This window comes from Prinia subflava, chromosome 4 (assembly GCF_021018805.1).
Source record: "Prinia subflava isolate CZ2003 ecotype Zambia chromosome 4, Cam_Psub_1.2, whole genome shotgun sequence".
NCBI lineage: Eukaryota > Metazoa > Chordata > Aves > Passeriformes > Cisticolidae > Prinia > Prinia subflava.
Window position 1 is genome coordinate 18578143 of NC_086250.1, and position 16190 is coordinate 18594332.

The window sequence follows — 16190 nt, forward strand, 5'->3', positions numbered from 1 at the left end:
AATTTAAAGGAAAGTTTATTTATTTGTGTTTTTAATTATGACTAAAAAATCCCATTTAAGAATCTCTAAAGACTACTGTGTTCTGACTCTGTCATTCTCAGCAGAAGGGTCTTCTAGTAGCTTTGACCCTTCATTAAGTTAATTTTCAAATTATACATTACATGTCTCCAATTTTAAATGGCTTTTGATGAAGTAGTAACTGCAAAGTGCTTGTAATAGATCTACCCTGAACTCACTGAGTTTCCATTGTCTCCAGCCAGAAATCTGTAGTCAGTGAACTCTCAGAGCAGGGACTACACACATTTTTGAAAAGACGTTTTTCTGCACGGTTTTCTCTGGTAGCATATGTCCAGAGGGACATGTATCACTTGCTCCAAACAGAGATTTCCTTCAATGCCTGGCTGCAAGGAAACCCCTGAACAGCAGATTTTTTTCTTGCTGCTGTTGTTTGTGCTGTAGCTAAGTGGCGTCAGCTCCTCCAAGGTATCCAAGTACCCAGACAGCACAGCATACATTGATGTCAGACTAAGACCTCTTGGAAGTAAAAAAGAGAATATATCTTTAATTGAAGTTGTTTCTGAGTCAATTTTACTATATTGATGTAATTTTGTGGGAAGTAACTTCTTTTTTTTTTTAATTTTTTTCTAGATTTCAGTTTGAATCAAGTTTTTCAGATTGTCATCTTAATTTCTTCGTAGCTTTGCCAGAAACCCTGGTTTGACCAAAACAGTCCTAATTTCAGCTGAAAACAGCTGTTTCTCAGCTATCTGCCAGGATGTGTAACCCAGGCCAGTAAATGCTCTGGTATGCCCAGACTGAAGGAGCTGCAGCACAACTCAGTGTGTCATGCTACATACACAAGCACGCTGAGCTCAGCCTTCTGGAGGCAAAAATGATAAATCCCTGCTGTGACTTGGTAGGAGCTGGGCTTCTACCACAGACAGCAACAAGGCTGGAAAGGAAGGAGCTGTTGGTACCCACAGTCAGACCCCAATGAGTCTGGCAAATCTGCTTGCCATGCTGCAATGAGAAAGCACTGAACACACAGAACGGTCCAGATTTGGGCTTGGCTTTCCATATTTCATTGAGATATAGTCTCTTTAGCATTATACACTCCATCTTTTGGAAATAACCTTTCCTGTTAGAAAAACAGTATTTATAATGCATCAATATTTTGTCTATAAACACAACCTTCCTTTTTTCTCTGAAATGTACAGTATATCCCACAAGTTATGTTTCCACATTCAAGAGGCCCATACCATCATTAGAATCCTCACACTGGTGAGAAATCCAAGATGTTTTTGATGTGAGCAGGAAGTTGTTATGAGCACCACTGAATTCTTGGTTTTCTATTGCCCCAAACAGCCCTGAAGCACTGCAAAAGTGCACGTCTGACCTTCACTGGGTAAGAATAATTTTGGAATTACTTATTTGCTTGGTAATAGCTCTGGGAATCTCCTATTGTTTGTTTATTCCCCGAGACTTGAACATAACTGTGTGCTCAGATTTGGTCAGTAGGTGTGAAAATTCCTCGGAGGGCGTTTTACTGGCTCGGTGAGAACACGCAGAACAGAGGCTGCCTTTGAGTGCCTCGAGCTGTGTGCCAGGACTGACAGCTTGGCAGTTCCAGTGCTGCTCTCCTTCTGCTGCAGGCTGACAAGACAGGGGATGAAACTCTGCTTGGTGCACAGCCTCATACAGGAAAAAAATACTTGTGCCTTTGTGAGGAATAAGAGCAGGACTGTTTCCTAGTTAATATAACCTTCATGGATCCAGTGCTGTATCGTAACTGCACACAGTGTGCTGATGCATGTCTGTGGCTTGTTTCTGTAAGATTTTCAAGGAAAGAGCATTCCTCTTTAACAGAACCACTCACCAGATCCAAAACACACTTAAAAACATTATACTGGTTTGATTAGGCACACTGGATTGCCCTGATACTGTACAGTGCCTTGTGTGAAGCATCCTACATACTTAGAGGGTATACAATCCCCACAGCATTTTTTATTGTATATTCCTCTGGTGTTGCCATTGATAAACACAGAATAGTCTATTCAATACAGAGCTAATTCAGATCTTTTAAACTTCAGCCTAAAAGTTTCACTGAATCCAGATTAATACAAATAATTATGCAATTTTCCCTCCTTTATGGAAAAATAATTGTGAAATCCCAGTCCCTCCAAAGATAAAGTGAGTACTGCCTTGGATGTCACTACAATCAATTTCTAAATTGAACTGAAGAACAATTCAAGAAGATGTATTTATTTAAAAAATAGAAACAGCTGTACTATTAAGGGTAGGAAAATGAAAATGAAATGAAATAAAATGTTTTCTGATTTTTCTTAAGCCTAGAAACCCAGAACTGTTTTGTTCACAGAGAATCAAAAGGAATGCAAATCATTCCTCTGGCTACTCATATTACTTAAACTATCTTAATGTAATGATTTTTAGAAAAAAACCTACATGAATATATAGAATATGCGAAACTGTACTTTGTTTTATTACACTGCATATTTTCAGTCAATAAAAACTGAATTATACTATTGGTAATACATCATGGTATATTAATTACTTAGTTCCCATAAATAGCTTATTTAAATGACATGCTGTGGAGAAAATAACTAAGCATATCTCAGAGCAGGTAGGGAGAAGAGATGAAAGAAGCTGGTAGGCCTGGGTGGTGAAAAAACAACAATCAAACAATGAAAGTATCAGATTTGGATGAAAATGAAACTAACTCTCTAACTGGAAATTCAGGAATACTGTGTAGAGTTTTCAGTGCAAATAAATTCCATTCTTATCACTTTGGGATGGATCCTGAAGTTTACAGGCAATTTGAAAAAGTCTTGTTAAAATGTAAAATAGAATTCATGTACATGTCACAGTATTACTGAAAAGATAATGTGGGATAGCATAAACTGAAAGAGACAGAGAGAAATATAAAAGTAAAAATCAATGTCTTGGCATTAACACTTTCTTGACTTTTTCCCATTTACTCCAACATTCCATTTGGAGTTCTGTGTTTGCCATTTCACTAACTCTTTCCTCTCCATTTTAAACAGACAGAGCTGGACAGTCAGAAATAATAAACAGAATCGAAGTCAATTAACAATCGATTGCAGTGCACTGTAAAATATGTCATTAAATAATTTAACACCTTACAATAGTCACTTGAATTTTAAAGACAGAAAATTCACTGAATTGCTGGTTATTTTTAAATTTAGCATTATTTTTTAAAATACAGAGGAAAAACCTACGTAGGTGGTATATTGCCATAATAATTTTCAACAACCCTTTCTGCCCCCCAGCTCAACACAAATAAGGAATGGCAAAGGGCAAAACAGTGATATTAAACTTCCTCACAAGACTGACTGAAATGAACTCCCACCTTTGGGAATCACTGTATTCTACTAAATTATCACCTATCACCTCAAACATAAAATATCCAGCTTGCAAACAGGATTGTAATTTTTGACATGCATTTTCATATACTTTCCATGCAAAGTGAAAATAATTACAAAGTCCAATATATTATAAAAAAGGCCTAGAATACAGACCTGTCACTGCTCAAAAGCCTCTTAATGCATTTGATTTGTTGTTAATTGAAATAACACTACTTAGCTATGAGGTATTTCAGTTTTACAGGAGAACTGGAAGAGCTCTCACTGAGAGGACAAAAATATAAAAGGGTTCAGGAAAAATAAGATCAGTAGCTGTTAGGTTATGCCAAAAGAAATGGCAGCTTGAAAACTGTTTTTTGCTTTTTCCAGGTGCATAGATGATGTCACTGAAGAAGGGAAGAGGAATGAGTACAAATATTTAAGTGCTTTCCTTGAGAAAGCAGAAACTTAGAAGGATGAAACTGCAGTGTGGAAGTACTTGAGACCGACAGGTAAATAAAATGTATTGAAGATTTAAGGATTAAAGTAAGAATCATCTCTCTGAAAATGAAATCTGCTCTAATTAGAGGTATGCAACACTACAATAATCACTACTAGAAAAAGGACAGAATAATTCAAATGGGGAAAGGAATCTATTAAATATTTTCAGGTCTTAAAACCCAAGGTGTTTCAAATCGTAAATATGTCAAGACTCATGACAAGTTATAGTTTGCAATACTGGTACTCAGTTTCAAGTAAATACATCTCAAGATGCTGTTTATGACTAAAGACAGAAGATAAAGAGGAAAAATTCCATAAAAGGGAGCAAGGTAAAAAAAGAAAAGAACTCTATGTCTGCTTTACTGGTGAAAAATCAAGAAAATCGGTTGTGGCCTGATGTACTGCAACAGATACATGACAAAAATCTGAATACTCCAATCAGATCCTGAATTAATGAAAATGCAACTTTACACCTGTGTACATGCTGCTGCTGGGTCTGAATTACTATGTTGTTTGAAAGTCCTGCCATAATGCCTTGACTTGGTTTTCAGGTGAAAACCTGAAATTTCTGCATTTCTCAAGTCTTGCTGCTGAAGAAAAAATATTCCTAAACATGCTGTGATTGCAGTTCTGTGAGCAGGAGGACTGGATTTATGAATTCAGGTTGATTCCCACAGGAAATCTTGGAAGTTTAATACTGACAGAAATCACACTGCAGTCTTACATTACCAGGGACTCTTACCCCAACCCAGACAGAAGAGATAAAGGAGTAGCATCATTTCCTCAGGAAAACACATTATGAAGCAAGTGATAAGGCTGGAATCTAGGAATATTATCTAAGAGGGAAATGAAAAGTATTTTATGTCTTTTAGTATCACACTCTCACTTGCAAAGGTTGAAACATTACCAGCCATGTTCTACCCAAAAGGTGTAAAATTCTCATATAAAATAGTAACCGTTTTTGAAACCTGTCCTTCACATTGATAGCAGTGTGAAAAAAATGGGACAATTCAGAACATTAAAAATTATAATTTAAGTATTGACCTGTTGATAATTTTGTTTGCATTCTAAAATGAAATTGGTCACATCTTTCAACATAGTATGTATATTTAAATTATGGATATTTCAACTACACTTCTACTGTGTAACACACATAGTCACTTTTTGGTTTGAAGGTGTAATAAAACACTATAGTTGATTCGGGCAGGTTATACCTAAAACTTGGGTGTGACTTGAATAAAACATTTGATTTTGTATTAGTGATTCCTCAAAATAAAATCATTTCACCTTGAGGCATTGCTGTTTCAAAAGGCATCTTCCAAGAACTGACCTTGCCAGGTATGAACAGACCATTAGGTAAAAATAGCCAAATAAGGTAACAAAGCTTGACAATTAATGCAATTACAATTTCTTGTACAGTGTTTTCTGTCATATTAATTTAAACTAATAAATATTAAGAACACATCAAGGAAGCTGCGAAATTTTCATCTACTGGACTATGTTAACTAAACCAGTAATGTGAAGCACTTTAGGAGATTTCTTTAAGAGTTTTCCTTGATTCTCCTTATTCATAAATGCTACCTTTCCTTCTTCCCATTTCCCCTCCCTTCTTTCCATTTCCCCTCTAGCTGATGAAAATGATGGGGGTTTAGATGCAAAGGTTCCAAAAGCATGTGAAAGATGCATGACAAGGAGATAATGCAGTCAAGTGTGTTCTGAAAAGCACTCACAACAATGGTACACTGGGTAAGCTGTATATTTGTGGAGACAATCAGCCACTTCAGAGCTGTGCTGAAAGCCTCTATTAAACCACACCTTCTTGTACCATTCATGAGATTTCAGATACCAGAAAAAAAATTCTTCAAGAACTTGTTTATATACAAGCATTTGCCAGTTGTACTTATTCTTACCTGTAGCAGAGCTGCAAATAAATACACTGCAATAAAGATGGGGGTTAAGGAAGTATGTCCGCTTTTCATTAAGTGGATAGTGTACAAGAAAATCAGGTGTCCAGGAATCACCAAGAGAAGCAGAACTTGGGCTGATTTGTTATTTACTCCTGCAATTAAAACAAAAACAAAAAGACAAAACAACAACAAAAAATGGTTAAGCTCTTCTATTACTATATTAGATTTTTATTCATTTCAATATAAAAACACTCCTATTTTTGTATTGGCTAATGTGGAACAGCAGGCATTATTTTCCACTAGAAGACTCCTTGAGGAGTTTCACTGTCTCCCAGAAAAGGTAAGCAGAGCCCTTCTGGAAAAGGGTGCAAACTGCCTTCATTCTGTGCTCATGTAATATCATCTACATTTCTGGACTTCCTGAAGTCTTACTAGAAAAGGGGCTCTTTTGGACCCCATATTCAAGACATCCTCAAAAATGCCTTATATTTCTAAAAAGTAATCCCACATTTACCACTTTCACATCTGTTTCAATTCATCTAATAAATATGGAAGTGTAATACATGGTGGTGACACATCACATTTCACCAGTTACTACAACATTAGGAAAGTGGGAAATACAGGGGAGGAATAAGCTGAAACAGTCTAGAGAGAAAATGGCAAACTGCAAATGGAAAGCAGGGATTTGGCTCAGTGATAATGTCTGATACCATGTTTGGCCTTAACAGGAAATTGGTTTGAAGTTCTGAAGCCAGACAAAAGTTAGGAGCAGGCAGAGAAGCTAAGGAAAGTTGAAGACTGAAAGCCTTCTGAGTGGGTATCCTGGTGTCCCGCCTCACCAGCCCTTGCCAGGGCTTCACTCTTCTCTGTGCTCCTCTCTACTCATCCACCCCTCAGGGAGTTTCTGGTGATTCTCACAGCCAAACAGCTGCAGACAAAGGAAACTGCCAAGCCTCACCAACCTTTGAACTGCACACAGCAAGTTCAGTTCATTGCTATTTCTCACTGGTGGTACAGTCGGGCACACAGGGGTAAAGAGATGTGAGGGTTTTTAACTGACTAAGACATACCTGTGCCACAGTATGTTCTGCATGGGTAATGGCAACCCTTGGCCTCCTCTGGCAGCTCTCCAGGAATGCTATGTAAATGGAGGTAGGTAGAAATTCTGCTAGCTTGAATAGCTACTAGATTGCCACCAATACCTGAAATGCACAAGGGAACCAATGAAAAATATTCAACTATTTTTTTCCTCCAGTAGGCAATATTTTTGCACATTTACTAGCTTCTTCTATGTTTACCACAGTACCTTACATACAAAAGTCAAAATGAGAAATATCTTTGGAATGTATATTAGTAGTAGACAGGCTGCAAATCATTAAAATAAGTTCAAAAAATGTAGGCTACATTTTAATGTATCACTGGGTATTTGGAGATCAGTTTTGAATCGTGGTAAGTGCAAAAATTCAAAACCTGCCAAAATGTTCAGTCTTATGCTTTCTCATAGTTGAAACTCCCTTTCATCACTGCCTCTTTGGAAATCCCTCCTGGATCACCAGAAGTATGACACAGTTGAGCCACTGCTGGATTACCTCCCTAGGACAGCATTCCTGGCCAGGGTAAGTAATGAGAGCAGATATGCTCACTACCACAAACATAAATGCAGATTTCACACCCAGAACCAAAGGGGCGGAAAAGGCTTCAAGAGTTAATGTATTCATTCCCCTCTATAAGTGACTATAGTGACTATAGACTAAGTGACTATAATCTTCTGCCACTCATTATTCAGACTGAAAGAACAAGATGAGTGTCTGAATAGACCTGATTATTAAAAGAATGGTAGTGATGGAGATTCTACTTTCTTTCTGAAAAGGGGCAACGTGTACAAGTTCTAACAGCAGAGCATTCATCTCAATATAAGAAAGAAATTTCCTATGGTGAGAACAATCATTCACTGGAACAACCACCCCAGGGATGTGGTGGAGCCCACTTCACTGGAGGTTTTTGAGATGTGACTGGACCAGCTGCTAGAAAATCTCATCTAGGCTCCCTTTCTCACACAAGGTTGGGCCAGATGACATTTCAAGGTTCCTTCCACCCTGGGCTGTTTCATGCTCTACAAATTTTTACTTCATTGAACAGAAAACTCCACATTGCAGAATGCAGTAACATGAAACCCTCATATTATTATACTGGAGCTGTCTACTTGCATATCAAGCATATGCTTTTTCTTTCCCTGTTTCAGATGTTTTACATAGCAATGGGTTGGTCTGAGAAGAAGCAGAAGTAATGCAGATCTTGTCCCTACTTCAGAAGGGGAAAGGCCTTGTTTACTGCAGTTGAATTAATTTGTTTATCTGATGCTTAGGGCTTTGTCTGATTGAAGAACAAGTATTTGTGGGGACCAGAAGACACTGCCAATTTCTTGTGGTGACTATGGAGTGGTTGGCACAGAGATCTAATATTGAGATCTGAAAGATGTCCTGCCTCACTGCTGCTTAAAGACAGTAAATGGCTGAAGCTAACAAGGATGTAGGTCTTTTAAGCAAAAACTTCAGATAGAAATCAGGAAATGCATGTTCCCAGCCAGAAGATACAGGGATAACAGATGAACTACCAAAAGGCCGAGTCAGAGTTTGCAAAGAAAATTAAAATAGCAGTAGCTCGCTTTTCAGATGAACTAGAGAAAAAGTAGCAAAGTAAGAGTTTTATCTAAACTATGGAAAGTTTTAAAAGATTAAAACCAATCTAAAAAGGACTCAAAGTCTGTCCCTCAATTGAGAATAATAAATTACAGATTTCTGACTAAGGAGAAAAAGGCAAGAAAGAGAGGCAGAAGTAAAATTAAGGATCAATGCACTACACTTGGATGGGGATCAGATAATTTCTGTGACTGAATTTTGAAAAAGCTGTTATGTAAAACCACTTTTTAATAGAGCTACAAAGCTGGGGATAGTGCCATATGACTGGAAAATATGAAACAGTTTCTGCTAAAAAAAAGGACATTAACGTAATCTGGGTAATTACAATCAGGCTAAAAGCTGCCATAACAGATTTATTCACAACAATATTAAGAGAAAAAAAATTAGTAAAATATTCTGCCACTATCTGCTTCTCTTATAGCACTACAAAAAGAAATAATGGACAGAAGTACATAGGGCTGATTTGAGCTTTATAGCAATGCAACTACAAACCACTTTGGCACAACTCTCAAGATTTTAGGTATTTCCTAGGATGTATGTAATTTCCTTTTGTGACTGGTAATTATTTGCTTCAACAAATTCAGACTCTCAGAAATACAGTAGGTGATCTGGACATCTTTCCCTAGTTAATAATAAGGAAAACTGAATGAGATAAAAAAAATTAAGGAAAATAGAAATAAATTCACTTGAAATGGTGATTAAAAAATCTGTCTGAACAACAGACATTGACGAGTCTATGAAAGAAGGTGTAAGAGTGGTTGTCAATCCTTTGATGGATAGCTATTAATGACAAATCATTTTACTTTTATAACCATCATTTAGAGAAAGTATTCCCCAAGCCCTACGGCTCACGCAGATAGCAAGAAATTACTGACAAGTATCAAAAGTGATTCTAAAACAAGCTGGCCAGCCATGGAATACTGGTAAAGGAGGTGATAGCTGCTCTGCAAAAGAAACTGACAAGCTAACCAAAACAGCCAGTGTGGAGTGTGATTTCAAGGGGTATAACTAATTACAGCTGAGTTGAACAATCTATTTAGCTAAATGGAAATTAAATATTTGTATGTTCAGCAAAATTATTTTGAATTTTATTTGTCTGAGCCTCAATAACCTAATATTAGTGGTATAATTGTAACTCACAGAACATAGCCAGGTATAGTAAAGTGTAAATTCTTCTAGAATCCTTACATCCTGCTCAGTCTCAGGCAGCCAACAATGTATGTGGTGACAGCAGCAGTGACACTGTATTTTAGTTCCATTCATTCACCTATCAATTCCTCTAATTGTTTTTGAACTTTTGAGCCAGTTCAACCATGTCTGAAACAAGCATAGACATGCTAACTACTTCCAGGCATGGTTAAACAATCTACCAAAAATGAAATGGTGCCTAGATAACTAAAGGAAAAGATCCAAACCCATGTCCTCAGTGAGACAAAGGCAGTAACATGAGTTATATAGTTCATGGCATAAGCATAAGCAGGCCAGCTGGCCAGTCAGCACTCAGCTTGGAGCGAGACATGAGGCCTCTTGCTCAGCCAACAGCTCAGTGAGACAGAAGAGGAATGCCTGTGTTGTGGAAAGCAGAGGAAAATGGAGAGGATGTTGTGAGCAGTGGGTATAGCAGGAACATGAGGCAATCGGGAACATTGAAGGTTGAAAAGACTGTCTAAAAACTTCAGGATACAAATGAGAAGAGAATCAGGTTTCACTATTCTGCTGGTCACAGAAGGACTTGTGTAAGGCTGAATGAATCACTTTGATATGTGCAGAGATACTCAGTTTGTTTGGTAACAGCAGCTACTGTGCATGTGCAATTCTCAGCTATACCAGATTAATCAGACCCCTGCAAGAAGAAGAAAACAGATAAAACTGCGTAGGTCGGCAAGATGTCGATACGCAAAACTGATAACTTCTCAGCATCCTCTAAATGTATAAAATGGTCACATGCTCAGGAGCTGTTCACATTATTAAAAGCTCTGTAGATGTATATGAGGACTGTTTACATGAACATTTGATTAATCCAGAAATTCTTCTCCTATTGCACTATTGCAGCCATCGTAGCAAATACTAAATTTGCAAAGACTTACTTCTTTAGGTTCCTTTCATTTTTGCAACTACAACACAGGGGAAAACAATTTATTTCAAAAGTAAAATCCAAAAATTATTACTTCATTCCTTTCAGAACAGCAAACTTGTTTAACTTCAATACAAGAGTGCTGCTTTATCAATAAGCAGAAGAGATGTTGTTTGCTAACATGCAAAGGATGTCACACTGACTTACAACTTTAAAAGAAAATTTAAAACCTCATCATTTTATCAAGGCAGTTAAGGGCTAAGCAAGAACACTTCTTGTAAAAATTGTTATCACAGGTCTTTTGTCTAACAAGCACAGGAAACCATATTGAGAGTAGAGCCAAAACCATTGCAAACAGGCCTATGGGCATGATCCTACTAATCATCATCTGGTAAAAGGAAATTTTTCTAATAATAGAACTAACCATGCTATTCAGAAAACCACATTAAAGCACTTTACAACAATGAGTCTTAATACTTCAAAGTAAATCTGTGTCTCATAACTCAGTGCAGGTAAAAAAACCAAGAAGTTAAGGGAAGATGGATCTTGCTGATCCAGATCAGTCTGAGATCATCCACTGCTCTGGGCAATGCACAGGGCTGGTTATTTCCTCCAGTCTTACACTGCACTTTTTGATAAACAGAGTAAGGTTTTTCAGGGAATACTGGGAGCAGGTGATGATAAAACAGAGGGTTGTGCTACCATTCAGAGGGAACTGGATAGGCTGGAGAGCTGGGTCAAGAGAAATCTGCTGAAATTCAACAACATGAAGTGCAAAGTCCACCATCTGAGGAGGAATAACCCCATGCACCATTTTATTATTAACCAGTAAAAAAATCGTGGTTTAAGTACTTGTTTAGTACTGTACAATAGGCAACATAAAATTTTCAGAGCAATATTCAACTACCTTATGTATGCAGTCCCTTCCTTTCCCATAGGTCCTCATCTCATTCTCCTTTTATTTTTTGTTCATTTCCTTAAATACATGTAGTTAAACAATTGCTCCTGTAGAAAACTGCCTCCAGTGGAAGTACTGAGAGCACCAGAAAAAGTGAACATGCTCAGCTTTAATGACCACTGCTATGACTGTTCATGAAAATGTAAATAGTTGCATGATGAGGCACACAAAAAAATGTGTAAGAACAGGGAAAGCAAACCTGAGATAAAGGAGTTTTGGAAACCCAGTTCTATGGAGATGGACTTATGAGTCACAGAATACTATGTTGTTCTCAAGCACCTATAATACAGCTTGTCCAGTGGGCCTCAAATCAATTAATAATACATAAGCAGAGAATTAGGCCAACATAATTGCCAAATTGATCTTTCTTGTAAATCTGTCAAGGGAGGGAAGTCTAGAAGATTCTCACTTTTGCACACTCCTGAGCACAATCATAGTTCAAAATAGTCAGTTTTGCCAAACAGGCTTTTTTGAAGTTCAACATCTGCATCATATAAATGAAATTAAAAGGAAGAAAAAGAATCTCAGTTACAATGGTGACCACGAACTCTAAATTTTGGAAAAACCATCTTATCTTTCAGAAAATGCAAGATAAATTTTTGCCCTGACCTCTCAACCATAAACTTTAAAAAATCCTTTTTTATGCAAGTGAAATACTTAGATTAAAAACCTATCTACCTATTTATATGGGCGGATTTTTCATTAATTTCCATTTATTTTGTAGCATTTCTTTTAACACTTACAAATGTTTGGGGGAAAAGAGATGGAAAATATTAGCTTTCCCTAGATGGATGTTTTTGAAGAGAAACCTTTATTATATATGCAACTACTACATTCCATGTTTGATTTGACTCATAAATAATTTCTTTCCTATGACTAATAAAAAATTGTTCCTTGACTGTCAAAAACCAAAAATGCTCTGGATATAATTGTGTTGTGAAAACAACACACTGATTACTGAAATCTTCTAAAGAATTTACAAGTAAGACTTAAAAGAAAGATCACACACTATAAAAATATATATGCAGATTTACATGTACAAGTTAGCAACTAAAAGGTAGTAAATCTATCACCCAATAATGCATCAGAAGTAAATAACAAAAATCAAAACCTTCCTCCTTATTCATGCCAAAATAAAGACTGAATTATAAAGTTCTCATACAGTAAATGTGCCTTATGAGACTAACACATTCTTTCCAATTCAGGATGCAGAAAAATTAATTTGCTATCCAGCCAAACTGCTCTGCTATCATTCAGGTACACCAATGTTTTCCTTGGGTGATTTACAGTGGCAAATTTCAGGTGCACAACTCTCTGGGACAATGGTTATTTTCTAATCAAAGCACCACTCTGTTGTGAGAAAAATCAAAGTACAATTATATTAAAAGAAAATAAAATATATAGCTATTAAAAATGGGGTTTTTTTGAGGAAGAATGGTTTCTTGATTTTTTTTTCCATATTCTCCAAAACAATTTACAGTAAAAGCTCTCTGAAAAACCTGGAAGTCTGTTATTGACTTTACCTTACTAACAGATTAAAAAAAGGATGCTTTGGGGAATATATTGCATAAGCCTAATTTTCATCCCCCAGACAACTGGCATTCATTAAGTTTTGTATTAAATTTTCTCATATGTGTTTCTCATATTCCTGGAAACCTATGTATTCCCTCCAGATAGCAAATTCTTTTAAAGTATGGACAAAGAGTAAGAAATATTAGAACAGGTTTGTTACCTTTAAAGAGTACTGCTTCAAACCACCTGCAAAGAAAAGTTTTTTGATATGAAGTATTTCCAAATTTCAGGTGTTTTCAGAATTAATTTGCAGAACTTTCATTCCTCAAGGTGCATAAAAATGGGATAAAGTCTACTATTACCCAATAACTTCTGAAATGCAAATACTTGTAAGGTATCTCACAATGTTGTGTATAAGTACACAACCAAAACAGAGAGGAAAGTGGCTCTATCTGGTAACTGCACCTTAGCTCATTTCTGTTGCATATTCAGGAGCATGTAATTGTTTAAGATATTGTCTTTTTTCTGCACAAAAGGAACTTGGCTACTTGCAAATTGAAAACCTGAGCCAAATTCAACATGCTATGATGCTGTAAGAGGATTTGCAAATTTTAACCATCTCATTCATGAGAAAACACAACTCAAAATCAGCTTGAGTGTCTAGACTGAAGCACAGCCACACTTGGGCTTAGTTATATTATTCAGGACTTCAGTATATCAAAGAGACATCTAAATCTCAAGTAGTCTGCAAGTTGCCTGAAACAACAAAATGATTTATTTATTTTGAAAAAGCAAATATGCAATTTAACCCAGCCAACCATAGAATTAAAAATAATTAGTCATCTCAAGAAATGTGTTTAACAGTGGGAAAAAGGAAAAAATGGTTGTGAAATACGTCTGCCACCAGCTGTAAAACTAACTACAAACGCCTTTCTGCTTAAAAATTATTTTACTATTTTGGGCAAATATTTGTAGTTATTGTTAAAAGGGGTGGCAACCTTTGAGGCTGCTCAAATTCCAGACCAGTATTTCTTCAATATTCTAAAATGGCTCCATAGTGTAAGACATGATTAAAGTAATTTGTCTCACATCTAAGAACAAGCAAACTATCTAGGCAGGACTTGGATGAATCCTACCTAGTGGTGCACAGGAAGCCTAACACCTGACCATTTTGGAGTCAATACTGTTCAGGTGTTCAAGATATGGCAAACTGAAAAATCAGTGACAGCTTGAAATTCTGTCCTTAAATCCTGGCTGGACACATTCCCAGTGGGAAAAAAAAATTCTTTTAGGTTTCTCTGTTGTTTTCTTCCAGGTTTTCTGTGCCACAGGACCAACAAATTTTCAGGTAAAAGAAAACAAAACAGGAAAACTCTCTGTTTCTTTTGCTATTTAGGCTCACAATGAGAATTGCAAGACCAAGAAAGGTAGAGGAAACTTTCTGGAACAGTAATATTTAAAAAGCCATCAGTTAACTGACCTAACACACCGTTCATGTCAGTTAATGAATGTCAACAGATGTACTTTTTCAAATGAAGAACTTCCTTGTCCCCAGTTTACTACACTGTACTGATTAGCAATATCAAAAGGCATCAGTAGAATTATGAAACCCAAGAGAAGCTAATAGAACGGCAAACAGAAAATTACCTACTGTTTCCTTTCCAGCAGGGGTACCATAAAACACTGCCTCCTCTACACAGAACATATTTTCTCTATATTTTCCAATACAAATGCCCCTACCTTTAGAATTCTGTGTCAAGCATGCTTCTTGTTATCCCAGCCTCCTGGAAAGACCTTCCCTCTCTGCCTGCTCCAGTAGCTCCAGCTTTCCCTCTCTTACACCTGCTTATCTCTTCAGAGACCTTTTGACCTGTCAGCTAAATCTCCATGGCTCTATAGCTTTTGGCTAGTTCTTATCCCATAAAGACAGTTCAAAAGAATGTATGAGCATTGCCTTAATATTGGTTTGGGTACATCTGCCTAAAATGAAAAAAACAATCCTCTTCTCCTAGGAAGCAGATCCAGGGGGTTAACCAAAAAAGGACTACTATAAGAAAAGTTACAGGTGTAAAACAGAAAAAAAGCTAAAGATCAACATGTCTGCCTTGCCTTTTAGGTATCTGGAAATCAAAATGGAAACACACAAAAGTTAGATCAAGTGTTTCCAATTCTGAATTAATAGAAAGGCAAGGAACAGGAACAGAAACGTAATGGCTGTAGTGTAAAAATTAATTTACAGTTAGCAAGGAACTCAAGTTGCCACATAGAAATGTTTCACATTAAAAGTAAGAAGGAAATAGAGGGCCTTAATGAGAAAGAAGAGCAAGCAACATGCTCTGCTGAAGACTGAAATACTCAGTTCCTTTTGTCTACTGTCTTCATAAAAAATGGAGATATCTGATCACAAGTAGATAAGTACTATGACCTGGGGGTTAAGTTAAATTTACTGCATCTAGAGAGCTAAATGAACAATCCATGAAGTATTAGTGATCATTTTTGCAAATTGATTATCTTGCAGGTTAGAGAATACCTGAGGGCTGCAGTGGAGAAAACAGAAAGTATAACTTTAAAGTGGGTCAAAAAGGATGATACGGAGAATCTTTATACAGTGAAATTTATATTCCTACATAAGAATTAGAGTGAATTACTAAAAAGACAATTTATAAGCAAGCAGAAGACATGAGAGCTGTAAAACAAGGGCTAGCATGAACTTGCCAAGAACATGCCTCTGTCAAAGCCTCTAACTGAACAGCTTGTGTAATGTTTGCAGCAATATATCTACTAACTCTCAACCATGGTAACGCTTATAAAATGTTTGGGTGTTATCCTGTGTTACATTTCCTTTAACAATGTCTGGAAAATTAATTATATCAAGGCAACGTGGTTCAAAACTAAAACCAAGTGACCATATTAACATCTTATTATCAAGGTGGAAAAGAACTGGCCATAACTCATTTAATTTATAGCTTAGAAAACAGAACAGAACACATTCATAAAATATGAAATTTGCAAAGGCCAACTTCAGTTGAAAAAGAATCATCTTGGTAACTAGAGAAATGGTATTAATAACAATACATAAAAGTGCAAATTATTGTAAGAAATCAAATGGAAAACTACAAAAAGGAGAAAGAACAGCTAGGCAGCAATACAGTGGGAACA

General features: G+C 36.6%; 1 protein-coding gene across 1 annotated transcript in view; it reads right to left on the reverse strand.

The window, feature by feature from the left end:
• SLC41A2 (solute carrier family 41 member 2) overlaps window positions 1-16190 on the reverse strand; it is a 43106-nt gene that overhangs the window by 4855 nt on the left and 22061 nt on the right. Inside the window, exons 9-10 of the mRNA XM_063395726.1 lie at window positions 6859-6990; window positions 5792-5940 (exon numbers count right to left, since the gene is read on the reverse strand). Of these exons, the coding sequence (XP_063251796.1) occupies window positions 5792-5940; window positions 6859-6990 (281 nt within the window). The remainder of the gene's footprint in view (window positions 1-5791; window positions 5941-6858; window positions 6991-16190) is intronic.